Raw genomic sequence first — 14,003 nt, forward strand, 5'->3', positions numbered from 1 at the left:
TGTTTATTCAGTCACAGATGGTTAGGCAGCAGCTCCAAAAAAGTCTACAGGCTTTTCAAGGATCTGACTTGGCAACGTAAATGTTTAAAGAGATTCTCGAGAACAATCTGTAAACTCACTATCATCTGATGAAATGAGAAATTTCTGTGAGAGTGACTAAGTGCATTTCTAGTCAATGCTGGATTTTCCACAAACTCATGAGTCATCAAACTTTCTGCATATATTAACAAATTCGTATTTCTTTTCCAAAGGGGGGTGTAGCTCATTTTATTTAATGTGTCCCCTCACTTTCCTATTCCCCTGCTTTTCCAATATACACAGCATATATGCTTAGATGCTTCAAACTTGATCAGGGAGCACCGATATATGCAATGGGATTCAGCCAAACATCGCTCCAGGGCTATTGGTCTAATTTGATCTGAAGTGTTGTAAAGAAAGTTTCAGAAATGGTGCATGTGTATGTGTGTGTGTGTGTGTGTAAACTCTCCGCCTTTGAAGTGGTTTCAGAGTACATCAGTCGTGCCACAAATCCATAAAAAGAGTGAAAGAGATAAAAACAACTCATAAAAAGGCTTGTATAGACATACAGCAGAAAATGGGACAAGCATAATGCTGCTTTATTCTACACTGTGCTTTATTACTGGGCTTAAGCGGAAACGCGTCATTCAGTAAAATTACAAAAGAGAGTCTAGGGACCAGAGAAAAGTGGAGTTGAGAACAGGGCAGGAGCTGCGGCAGCACTCCGACTGCTAATACAGCTCAATCTCATTGTGATAGGCTTGGCAAAAATCCACAGATACCACCCAGCACGCTCAACTGTGCTCAAAATGTCTTTTTTTTTTTTTTTTTTTTTTAACCCCATTTTACTGCATTGTTTCTATAAGTTCGTACTGTTTCTGATGAGTTGAAGACAGTTAGTGCTAATGAAGAAAGGCTATAAAACAAGAGTTGCTGAGAGTCTGATGGATTAGTGCAGTTTTTCTTCCTTTTTTCCAATGTGTTTGAAAACGCAGTGAAGCAAATCGGAGTTCTGACAGACGCATGGAATCGCAGAACAGAAGAAAACAGCAGACAGTTCTAACAGGTGCAGCAAAAACTTTTGACACCAGTCCTTCATGAGTTCTACATTCTCCATAAAGAATTACCCTGATTCTGCCAGTTGCATTGTTCCATTGTGTCTCACACTACAAAAAAAAACATGTAAAAATATATTTTTAAAAAAAGCATCGTTTAAATGACAAAAATGATATTCTGTGTTGTTACAAACATAAAAAAATACAAACATTGAAAAGATAAAAATACATATATTAGTATTTTAAAATCAAACAATAAATAAATGAACAAATGAGTACATAAATAGGCAAATAAATACGCATGTTGGCAGCAGTTCTGTTAAAATGTTTCGATTAAATCTGATTGGCTCTTTTTACTTTCCTTGATTAAATACCATACAACCATAATGCATCTCTAAGGACTAGAGTTTAACCTGCTTTAATCCAGTTTCATTTTTTTTTTTCTTAAGTCATCCAGTCCTTCTAGATAGAAGTAAAAGATTATAAAATATGCAAACCTATATACAGAGGAACAGAGCAAAAAAGAGAAAAAAACATTTACAGTATATTCAGTAGTTCATGTATATACTTATATATATTTGTAATAAAATTTCTGTTCTGTCTTGTTGGTTTTGTCAACTCTACATTTCCAGATTGCTATGTAAACAATTGCAGCTGAAACGGTTAACACGGAGGGAGCTGACGAGCGTGAGACAGAAAGGGAGAGAAAGACAGGTGACACTGAAATCCAACAGACTGAATGCATATCCTTGCAAACGAACCTGGAATACCTGAATGATCATGTGTCGGAAAGATCTAGAAGGCAAAATGCAACATTCTCGGAACCCGTCTGAAACCGCGTCGATTCAGAACCGAATTCCCCTTCGAAATGAGGTGAACTGACTACTGCTTTTCCCCTCCCCCCCACACTGTACAGACGCTTTACTCTTCGGTAAAGCGAATTAACCAGCTCTGAAATGATCATATATTTACAATAGTGCCATTTTGTATAATAGAGCAGTTGCAAAGCGTAACCAAAACGAAAATCTCGCGTTCCATCCTCAACCCAAACTAGTGGAAAAAGTTCCCGCCAATCAATCAGAACTCCGAAGCAGCGCATGTAAACACGCAATGTGATGCGGATTCTGACGATACTTGTGCAAAACGTACATAATGCCCACTTCATTGTAACCGTAAGCAGAACGTCGAGTGGGTGTATCTGTAAAATGGCGGTGTCAAGCTGCACAGCACAGGTTTGTCATGTCAACACATATTTGAAGGCTTCGCTGTTAGCTGTAGCTATAGTAGTTGTCTTTTTTGTTTATTTTTCTTCCTTTTATTTTTATTAAGAAGTAGAGTGTTTTCCGTTGTTTTGACATCATCATCATCTTCATCATCATCATCATAATAATAATGAATGGCTGCTAGCGGTGTCGTAGCACAGTGCTGCCAGGTGCGCGGACGCACGGCTGACGATTCGACGGCGCATGCGCGAACGCGGCGAGGTTAAAAAAACCGGTTCGAGTGAATAACGTCGTTTGTTTGCGAATGTTTGCAGAGGCGGGAGGCAGATATGTCCGTATTCTGTACTATTTCGTAATGATCCTGATTCTTTTTAAACTCTCAAACGAGAGGAGGCCTTTTTGCATTTGTAAGTAGCATATACACATATATACACAAACGGAAATCAGTGTGTGTGTGTGTGTGTGTTGGCGGATACGGAAACGTTATATCGGATTGAGAGGAATGCCTGCAGATTGCAGCTGCCGATTTGAGATTCTTCCCAGTGGTAAAAGTTCAAAGCAGAGCAGAGGTTTCAAACTCCAGCTTAAATCTACAAAAAAATTACAGCTCTACATATTGAATAGCCGGTTTCTATATATACACACATATAAAATATATGCATATAAATACATATATGGGTTTTGGGATTAATATCGTATGTATCCATATATATGCTGTACATGTGCATAAATATGAATACATATTGCTTGAACGTCGTCTGCTATACATATACATATCGTATGTACGTTATATATAAACGGGATTGTTTATCTCAAACCTCTTTAAGATGGTCTCTTAACTACAAGGTCAGGACATAAGATAGAAAAGGTAAGGCTGCATTATGGAACAACCCTTCCCATGCACCCTTTCTCTCGCCACAGAGAAAAACTAGAAGAGAAATAAAAATAAATATTCTTCATTTTGAGCAGTAATTGTAAACTAGCGAAGTGAACGGCCTCGACGGACCATCGGAAATAGTTCTGCCAGTATTCAAAAGCATATCAGCAATCTATATGTATGCATATAGTCATATATGTTCTTTTTATACATATATCTTTTTTAAATACAACTCTAACCGATTGGCACAGCAAGAGATGCAGTGGTCCGATTATGTTACAGGTATGAGTCTTTTTTTTTTTTTTTTCCCTCCTTTTTTTTTTCTTTTTTTCATTTGTGATAAAAAGGTTTGGTCATTTGGTCCCTACACAACTAAGGAATGACAGGTAAGTCTCCCAGCGGACGGAGGCTGCGATTTGTGGCAGCCGTTGCCCCTGGAAACGGACAGGCACTCCAAGAAAAAAAGTTGGCCATCCCGAGTCGAAGCAAGTTCGTGTCCTGAATTGTCACATCCTTCCAAAAAGTTCTGTCTTTCAAGTTTTTTTGTTCTTTTTTAATCCGTTTTGTTGGTTTCTAAAACAGTTCTTTAAAAAGTTTTCCCAAAGACGTGTTCAATATTACATGATTTCCATCTAAAAGTCTATCTTAGTTTTAAAAAGTGTTTTTTCCCCCCCATACTACTTATTCGTAGATTCAGAGCCTTCTGAGGGCTTACATTGTTTTTCTTTTTTTTTTTTTAAATATATATTTATATATATTTTTGTGTTGGTCTTCAGTAATGTGTCCTGTGGTCCTGCAAAATAAGGGCTTGGGGGTTCAGAGAAGGGAGTACGGTATGGTCCAGTTACACCGCGGCTCCCCTGAGTTAAACACTGAAGTCCAAAAAGGTCCATTGAGCCTGGTGGTGGTGGTGGTGGTGGTGGTATATCACGCGGCTACATCCTCCTCATGTTCTGCTTCAGCTGTACTGTGTCCCCAGCCCCAATGATCTTGATCTTGTGTTTTCAAATACATTTGGCATGTTATCAACATGTATTCCAGCTCTACAAAACCTAGGAAGCAAGCACAAAAAGAACAGAAGCATTTAAAATCGGCATGAAATGAAAATTTGGGGTCATCTATTCTAAAATCAGTTCATCCGTGCATGTTTTTGACCCCATAAAATTTAACCAAATTATCATAACTGGACTTTCCAGTATGAACATCAGACTTCTCGCTGGTGATGTATGCAGGACTTCTCCAATCATTTAGTCTGCTTAAACTCCTCCCCTGCAAGCTCACACACACCCACATCTCAAAACCCAATCAACAACTGATGGATAGAACCAAGTCCCCGCCCTACATTTTTTATTTTTTGGTAAGCCGTTACACTCGGATGTACCTTACAATACGGAAGAAAATATCTGCTGCTACTTTTGTTTCATCACGGCTATGAAGACCGCTTCTTGACGCTTTTAGTCCACGTCTATTAGCTTTGAGTCCATCCGTTGCTGGCGTACTTAAGTTGAAACACTTTTTTACTTTTTAATATGATCAGTTGTAAATATTGTTAGTAATTATTTAAAGTAATTATTGATGTTTTATTTGTTAATATTAATGCCATTATTATTAGTAATTATTATATAATTTGGCCCCTGGGCCATGTTCCTGGTTGCATTTGCACCGGGAGTAGGAATTCTGAAGCGGCCGACATCGGCGTCTTTAAGCGCGGCATTTAAAATGCTGGATGTTGATGTTTGACATGCGTTTGACCAATCAATGTACACTCACATCACTGATAGTTCCTATAGTGCTGGTTTAGACCCTACTCTGAAGTAGGATCTAATTTAGTTCCCCCAAAAGGAGTTCCTAGAGCTAAAATAGTTCCTAGTTCCTGCGGTGTGAACATGGCAAAATCCAGGTACTTCAGCCAATAGTTCTAGGAACTATGAAAAGGTTCCCCTGGTGCGAAAGCCCCTAATAGTAATTATAATTATGAAAAAAAGTGTTTTTTCATGGTAAATATCTTTTAACATTTATCCTGTGATTATTAAACTCATAAAATAATATAAATAATTGTATAATTAAAGGTGCATTATGAAATATGTAAGAATTTTGCAGTAGAATATTCAAAAACCACTAGGCCAGTATTATATATTTTGTTCACTTGAGTACTTTCAACATCTCAAATGTTTCCAACTATTTGTAAATCATGAGAAAATTGCAATTTTAACCAAGGCTGCGGGACGTGTGAGGAGTCGCCTGTCAATTGCGTCATACCCGCGTTACCCTCGGTTTCCCAGGGTAAAAACCATGGAAACACCAAAGACGCTTTAATATTTATGTTTTAATAGACAAGGGAACAACTGTTTTGATATATTTATAGACAGAAAACGAATTATTGTTATATAGCTCAACACATTTAGTCTTATTGTTTAAATCTAATTTTCTTGATTTTTTTTTTTTTTTTTGCAAGTATCATGCTTTACCATGCCTCAGAGAAAAACACTATTTTGTCAAGTAGCTAACATAGCATAATCAGATGCAGCTTTATTTTTAGTAACAGTAATACAGAATTTTCTCCATCATGCAATACCTTTTAAAATTAATTGCATGCCATTTATCAACACAAGCCATCCAGCATTTAATATGATATTCTAAAATCTAAAAATTTCTAGCTTACTGCAGTGTGCACCTTTGTTTTGAATAGGGCGACCTCTAGCAGATGGAAAATCTTACATATTGCACCTATAACCCCTCCATTTCCTATAATGTAGGTGTGTGCATTTAAAAAAAGCAATGAAATCCATAAATAACCAAATAAATTTTTAATTAAACAAAATAATAAAAAAAATATTGTGGCATATATATAGGAACAAGGATATGCATCTCTTGTCTGACAATAAAATCAAAATAAAATAAATGTTTTCCAAAATAGTAACATTACTTTTGTTTGGGGTCAATCTGACTTAACTGTTACAAAGTACGAGAGAGCGTGTGTGTTTTGCATAAATTATATGCAAAATGTAGACATTTGTATTGATGAATTGGTCCCTTCAGTACCAAACTGAAAGATGTGTAGCATATGTGTAGATATTTTTACTGTTAAACAAGACAAAAGCACTGATTAGTAAAATGATTTTGGCTGGCTGGAAGAGTTTTAATGTATTAAGTCAGTGCTGAGATGTGCAGGAGCCTTACTGTGTCGTCTAAAGAGGTGGAGATGGCTCACTAGCTTTGTAAGTAGGTAATAACTTGGCCCAGTAAAAGGCATCAGCAGGGTAAATTAATGACACAGCATTGATTTTCCATCTTCATTTAGATGAGGAGATGTGAGATGATATAAGCTACATGGAGATGACTAATCTTTCCCCCTCTGCCACAGTCCTTTTTAATATCATATGCTGTTATACTGTAGGCTTAAAGTCAACATGAAACCGCATTCACAAGCCGTTTTTCTCCTGTAATGTGACATTTCAGAGTGAAACTACAGAAAAAAAGACTTTTATTATTTTCTGAACTGTGCAGTTTTCATATTTCTGAATTCTTATCAATGAATCAGTTCACAAATTTGACTAAACCAATTCGCCCGCTTGTATAGTGTGTGTGTATCTTTGTGTCTTTCGGCTCCTAGGTGATTTGGCTGACCTGTCGTTCCCTGTGCGCAGCGGCGGCCTTCACCCCCAGGGTCAGGGGTGGCTGGGGGGAGGGACGGGGCTAATATGGGCGGTTGGCGTCCTTTGGCCTCTTCAGCTGCACTTTGAGTCTCTTCATGCCGATCTGAAAGCCGTTCATGGACTGGATGGCGGCCTGAGCGCTGCCCGGGTTATCAAAGCTCACAAAACCTGGAGAATGAAGGGAGAAAGATGGAGACAGAGAGAAGAGGACAGGTTAGCACCAGATGGATGAGAAGGTAATGCAATGGACAGATGGACGTTAGATAGGTTTGAGGGAAGGTGGAGTCGGAGGGGGTGTGAGAAATGGGTCACAGTGATGGCAGAAATGATTTTATGATAAAGAATGAGGTGAGTGTGAAATGAAGAGAGGGAAGGGTATCATACAAGTTTACTTAAGTCATCGTGACACATATTTACCATATGCATGTTTAACATTCAACATATATGCACAATCAAGTCAATCAATACGATACAACATCATACATTTGATACACGATAATCAGAAGCACAGAGAACATGCAAAACCTAACACAATATCCAGTCACTCCTAGAATTAGCGAGAAGTTAGCCAGGAGTCCTTTTTAACTCTTTCCCCGCCAGCATTTTTGATCATTTTCACAAAAAAAAAAATCATGGCCCATTTTGCTGTATGAATATCTGAACATACAATATATCAAAAGAAAGAACAGAGCCTCTGCTTTAAAACAAAACAAAACCTAGCTTCATGCATTCTTTTTTTAGTAAAAGTAACATTGTGAAGAAAATCATGTTTTGCCAGAAACTACATCTGGATCGGATTCAGAACGATGATCAAAATATAGATTGAATAGATCAAGTCCATCAACCTTTGTGGGTTTGACATTTCATTCGGTAACGTTTGGCCACTTTGATTTGTATGCTGTTGAATGTTTGATGATCGCGTTAGCTTCTATCACTCGTTTCTGCTTCTTCTTTGCCTGTGTTTTGATCAGGAGACTCTGTACTCTATCAGAAGTTGGGTAATAGTGTCCCCTACCACCTAACAGTGGAAACATGGATTGCTGGAAAATTCCGTCAGTGGTGGGGAAGCATTGTGTCATTTCCGTCAATGACAGGGAAAGAGTTAACGTGCAAATTACACAAAATCGCAAATAATTGGCCTGCAAGTGTTCAGACAGCTTAATGTCTCATAAAACACCAACAATCCGAAAATTTGAATGAATAACTGGATTTCCACTGCATTAACAACCATGCAGGGAAGTAGCGGAGTACAAATAGCAACTTACTACTAACTTAACTACATTTTTAGTAGCATGAAAGTAGCAAAATAGCATAGTTTTTCCAGGCATGCGTTTTTTTTCTTCCAAATGTCTATTGGCTTTGAAGCCATCTGTTATCTGCTAATGGATAATTATTAATTGCTAATATATAATTTATTATAACTATTATATTTTGTAATTTATTCCAATATTATTCAGTTTATATATTATATTATATAATTATTTTTCTCTTTTGGGAGAATGGTCCAAAAATATTGATTACATTATCTTAGCCTGCTAATATTCAGATAGCATAATGTCACATAAAAGTATTTCTACTATACAAGCAACCATGTCATAATCTGTTTTCAATACGTTTTGTATAAAACAATATGAAACTGCTTGCTGAGTAGAGATTTACTCCGTGTTGACATATAACCTTTTTAAGCAGAAAGTTTGTGCAAGACAAATCAAATTCTGTGTAGTGAAAGAAGAATCGATAATATTTTTTCAAAGTGTGCTAACATATCGATTGTGTTGGAGCTAACAAACGTAAGCTAGAAACCACAAAAAGAGTTTTATGGGGTCTTTATGAATTATTGTCCCATTTAGCAAGTTTCATGTTGCTATTTGTTAGTTGTTTGTTCATTTGTAAAGTAGCTACTTAAAAAGGTAGCTTGAATTATGACAAAATGCATTATTTATTATGTATCATGCATTATTTAGTTTTGTAGTTGTAGTTTTCTGGTAAATAAAGTGTATGGTGTAAATCAGCTTCAATCTGTTCTTGAGGTCTTGGCAATGACAGCAAAACTGTGCCAGTTAACACATGAACATTTCAACGCAAATTATTTCCTCTCATTTTCTCATCTATTTTCTCACTCTCGGTCGCTCTGTCTTGAGGTATTGTGGTGATTTTAGCTGGCTCAGCGTTTCAAATCATCACGTCTGAGTCTCTGAAACGCCTCCCGCTAACTGCGTTTATATTAAGTTGAAATCGAATAGCGTTGTGTTTGTTCATGCATGGGATGCCTCTGATAAGTCAAGGAGCCAGTGAAGCTGCAGATAGCGCTAATTAAAATATAGAGGTTCACATTAGTCACAAGCGGGACACACGAACAGGCTTATGCAGTTTCCCCCTACAGCCTCATGTCCCGTGCTGATTAAAGACATAAAGATGCTACACTACATCTTCTTTTTTCTTTTTAATTTCCATTCATTCTTTTTTTCTGTCTTAAGCCAGGTGCACACCGTGTGATTTTAACCCCTCTGTCCTCTACGATTGTTGCTTGTCAGATTAAATAATGTGACTTCGGTGACATTTGAGGTGTACAATATACATATTAGCTACTATTTTGCTTGTGTCACCAGTTTACAGTTTGTAAAAACAGAGCTAAAACTCAAAACTGCACAAACCCCAATTATAATGGACTGCTAAGATTTGGATAGTATGACTGAAAGGAACACTAAATAAGATATTTGGTATATATTACACAGACAAGCTCATATGAATATTTTAGATAGCTGAAGTCAGTTCTAAAGACCCAAAATTTCGGACACTGAAAGAATTTTGTTGGAAGCTAATAATCATCGTAAAGGTAATATATTACCTTTTGGTCAACATGCTATATTAACCGATCTAAAACTCAGTTTAGCCCTACAATTCCTAAAATGCGTCTCAGATGGCGAAATAGTAGCAAAAAGCACACAGTGTGCACACGGCTTTATTCGAAAGCTTTGCTGTGGTAGAGAAATGAGGTAAAAATGTTAATAGTGTGAGTAGGAATGAGAATAATCTTCACAGGTGTCTTATCATTTTTACCCACCAAAGCATTTACTTTGGTTTGTCGCCCGATCCACAAACACTTTGGAGGAGATGACATTACCGAAAGGCAGGAACATCTGCATCAGCTCGCCGTCCCCAAACTCCTGAGGGAGGTGATAAATAAACAGGTTACAGCCCTCCGGCCCTGGAGACAGAGAAAGAAAGAGAAAGACAAGAAGGATTGTGGGATACAGAAGATTAGAGAGGTGGTTAGACAGGAGAGACAGAGAGCAGGCAGCACATAAAGAATAGGTGGAAATAAGGGGAATAAAGAGAGAGAGAAAGCAAAACAAAGACACAAATGGCGAAATTAGACTTGGCTTGCCAAAGAAGAAACTATAGAAAGAGTTTCTCTTTATTGAGCAGTTGCCCTGACATTTGAAAGTAGCAATTCCCTCCTTAAATTGTATAGATGAAATAACCATGTACAAACAAATGCTCGGTAACAATTCCAGGTTCTTCAGGCACTCTTGAAAAGGTGCTTTAGATTAGCTCTTCCTTCAAACTGAGCTTTAAATGACCAAAAAGTTCAGCTAAGTGTAGCTAAAATTTGTTTCCAAATGATCATTGGAGACTTGGGCTTCTTCAAATTCTCATCAGGATAAAGAAAACTCTTTGATTTGACTACAATATATAGTTCCCGGATCACGGTCATTATGATTTTCTCTGCTGTAAGAAGAACATTTTCTTGAAATCACTGCACTTGATCATAAAGTTTTAATTTTTTTTGTGTGACAAATATAAGGCCCAATTTGATCTAAAACCACCATAGACCACAGACCACCATTTAATGGGAATGACTGTAGCATATCCTGGTTGTTTGTGCAAGGATATGCAATAAAAAAAACAAAACAAAACTTGCAATGCTAATAAAACAAATGAATTTATTTTGTATATAAGTCAACAATATGTAATTATACAATCAAAATGGTAAACTTTTGATTTTGATCAATGTAAACTGACTATTATTTACCACTGGAACAAATGTGTAATTAAGAAATGGTATTTTTACTATTTTACAATGTGTTCTAGGGTGTTTTTGTATACTGAATGAACTTAAACTGGTTTTGTCCATAGTCTAAAAAGAACCGGTGTATATCACCGTCAAATAACTTTATTAACATTAACAAACATTGTAGCATCCTATAATGCATAACAGACCATGGGAACTGCAAAAATAAATCACTTTATCTATATGTGCTGTACAAAAGACAAAAACTCTTAATGAACATGGTATCATGTCATTTGCACAGAAGTTGTCTTTCTTTCTGTAAAGTAATAGTACAGACAGTTCTAGCTTGAATCCCATTTAGGCATGGGCGCGTCCCCAGTTGCCACCCGTGCCTAAATCTGCCACTGTTCACCAGAAAGAAAAAAAAAAGAAAAGAAATTATGACCGATTTGTTGAAGATGTTTCTGTATAATTTACTATAGCAGCCACTGGAGGGAGACCTTGAGTATAATGTTTTATAAAGTCAGCCAAGAACACCAAATAACTTAAATTATTCTAGGTTATATCGTACACTTAATGTCTGTTGATCTGTGGCAACCTGTCAATCACCAGAGACAGCAATTTTCTGCTTGTCTTCCATTATAAGTCTATTTACTGTCAACAGTTTCCTGTTTGTTTACACAAAGTAAGAGACGAAACAAAATGATTATCTGTGCTAATCAACAGCACACCAGAAATGAGATACACTGATATTGTCTGTCAACTACCTGTGTCACATGATCCTTCAGAAATCATTCTAATATGCTGATTTTCTGCTCAAGAAATGCTGAAAACAGCTGTGCTGCTTAATATTTTTCTGGAAACCATGATCCATTTTTCAGGATTCTTTAGCCGCAATTCCACCGCAGAAACTTTCCCCAGGAACTAGGGATTTTGGTGTGTTCCGACCGCAGGAACCAGGGTCTAAATTAAGTTCCGGGTTAGAATTTCCCGCTGCTTGCTAGGTAGTACTTTTTCAAATTTTATGGAGGTGGGACTTGGGCGCTGAACATGCTGATTGGTTGAGTTCACGCAGCATTTTGATTGGTAGCCTTCACGTATTTCAACCACCATTTTTAAAAGTCTGTTGCGGTGTGTGCAGTAAGAGTTTTTGCTTAAAAATGATGGTCGATGGATCAACGTCGAGGTACAGGCTTATATAGGGAGGACGAAATCCAGCTGGACTTGGAAAGTCGCGTGCAATCCTATCGGTCACCGGACTATCTTCACAGTACTTTAAAGCGCGATGGAAAAATCACTTTTGATTAATTAAATGCATCCTTGTGGAAACTTACTGACCCCAAACTTTTGAAAGGTAGCATAAGCGGCACATAACAATCAATTTACTAAATATCTCACTTTAATAGAACATCTATGAAAAGACAATTACGGAAAATGTCACAGAGAGTGACCACGTCGAATCTATCACTCTTAGAGGTGACATATCTGGCTGCGACAGACTCACCTTCTCTCTGTTGCTGAGGGATGATGGGAGGCGGCTGGGGAAAGGCCTGGCTGATCTGTCCATATGCAGCGGGGAAGGCTGCTGAGACACACACACACACACACATACCAATGCGTCAGATAACACACACACACACAAACACACACACTTCACACCTCTTATTCCAGCACACGTAAACAGTGCATGCACTTTTTATTAACTCGGAAGCAAGAAAATCACAAACAGCCTCCTTTTGAGTGACAGACCTGCATATTGTTGGACTCCAGCATAGGCCTGCTGCAGGGGGTCTGCTGCAGTGGGACTCTGAGCTGTGGAGAGAGAGAGACAAGAGCGTTACAGACACAGCTGGGGTCACCGAGTGCGTTTGAGTGTGTTCGGGCAGAGCTGTGCGCCTGGAATGAGCTTACCTCACTTCCCTCCCCCTCACCGTTCACCCCCAAACAATTAAACCGTGGCGCTCGCGCGGGACCCTGCCAAGCTTCCCCGCTGCCCGAGAGTTGGAAAGACAGCCGGAGAGTGTACGGAGAACAATATAGATCTACAGCTCTACACGGCACATCAATCAGCTGAGAGCTTTCACAGTAATAAAGGCAATTCAGCCCCGGCCCGCGATGCTCCTGTTCTTAACACCGATACACATACTTAACCTGACGCTGCTAAAACACTTAACAGGTAAATACTGCCACATCCACTCATTTGATGGACTTGTAAGTGACATTACATGTAACTCTTACCCTGCCATTGATGGAATTTTCCGTCATTTTTGAGACGCTTCTACTTTTTACATTCAATATTTTGAATCTTTATTTCATTAAAAATATATATATGCTCTAAAATGGGTTCCTTTCCAATTATATATAATATATATTTAATAAAAATATATTATGTATATATTAGTGCTGTCAAACGATTATGATTAATCGCATCCAAAATAAGTTTGTTTACTTAATATATGTGTGTACTGTACTATTATGTTTATATATAAAAATATATATTATATAATATATATAATATATATATATATATATATATATATATATATATATGTATATATATATATATATATATATATATATATATACACACACGCACGGCTGTTTGTGATTTTCACATATACATGTGAATATTTCTTAAATAAATACATGTATGTCTGAGTATGTATACATAGTAAATACACAGTACTCACACTTATGTTACGTAAACAAAGTTTTATTTTAGATGTGATTAATCGCAATTAATCGTTTGACAGCACTAAATATATGTATTAGCACCATATAGCACTAAATATATATATTAGCAAAAAAAAAAAAAAAAAAAAAAAAAAAAAAAAAAAAATAAATATATATATATATATATATATATATATATATATATATATATATATATATATATATATATATAAGGGCTGGGAGAATAAATAGATTAATCTTAATTCGTGGATCAATTCTAAGATTTGCCGAATGCATCGCGATTCTCTCTTGAATCGATTCTGAGCTTAGTTTTTAACAGCAGATGGAGCTCTGGACTAGTTTTTAATCACACGCTCAAATGCTCACAAAGAAGAGCGCTCGTGCATTCGGCTATGTACTTGCATCTCAGAATGCTTTTATGATGCAATTCCTTACTGGTGTAAGGAATTGGAAGAGAGCAGAATT

General features: G+C 37.1%; 1 protein-coding gene across 1 annotated transcript in view; it reads right to left on the reverse strand.

The window, feature by feature from the left end:
* Positions 1-601: 601 nt before the first annotated feature.
* The window catches only part of celf4 (CUGBP, Elav-like family member 4), a 110,228-nt gene continuing 96,826 nt past the window's right edge, over positions 602-14,003 (reverse strand). The window contains 5 exon segments of the mRNA XM_048167633.1: positions 602-4,225; positions 6,801-6,997; positions 9,894-10,037; positions 12,349-12,429; positions 12,594-12,656. Of these exon segments, the coding sequence (XP_048023590.1) occupies positions 6,870-6,997; positions 9,894-10,037; positions 12,349-12,429; positions 12,594-12,656 (416 nt within the window). The 3' untranslated portion in view covers positions 602-4,225; positions 6,801-6,869.

This window comes from Megalobrama amblycephala, linkage group LG18 (assembly GCF_018812025.1).
Source record: "Megalobrama amblycephala isolate DHTTF-2021 linkage group LG18, ASM1881202v1, whole genome shotgun sequence".
In the NCBI taxonomy this organism is placed as follows: Eukaryota; Metazoa; Chordata; class Actinopteri; order Cypriniformes; family Xenocyprididae; genus Megalobrama; species Megalobrama amblycephala.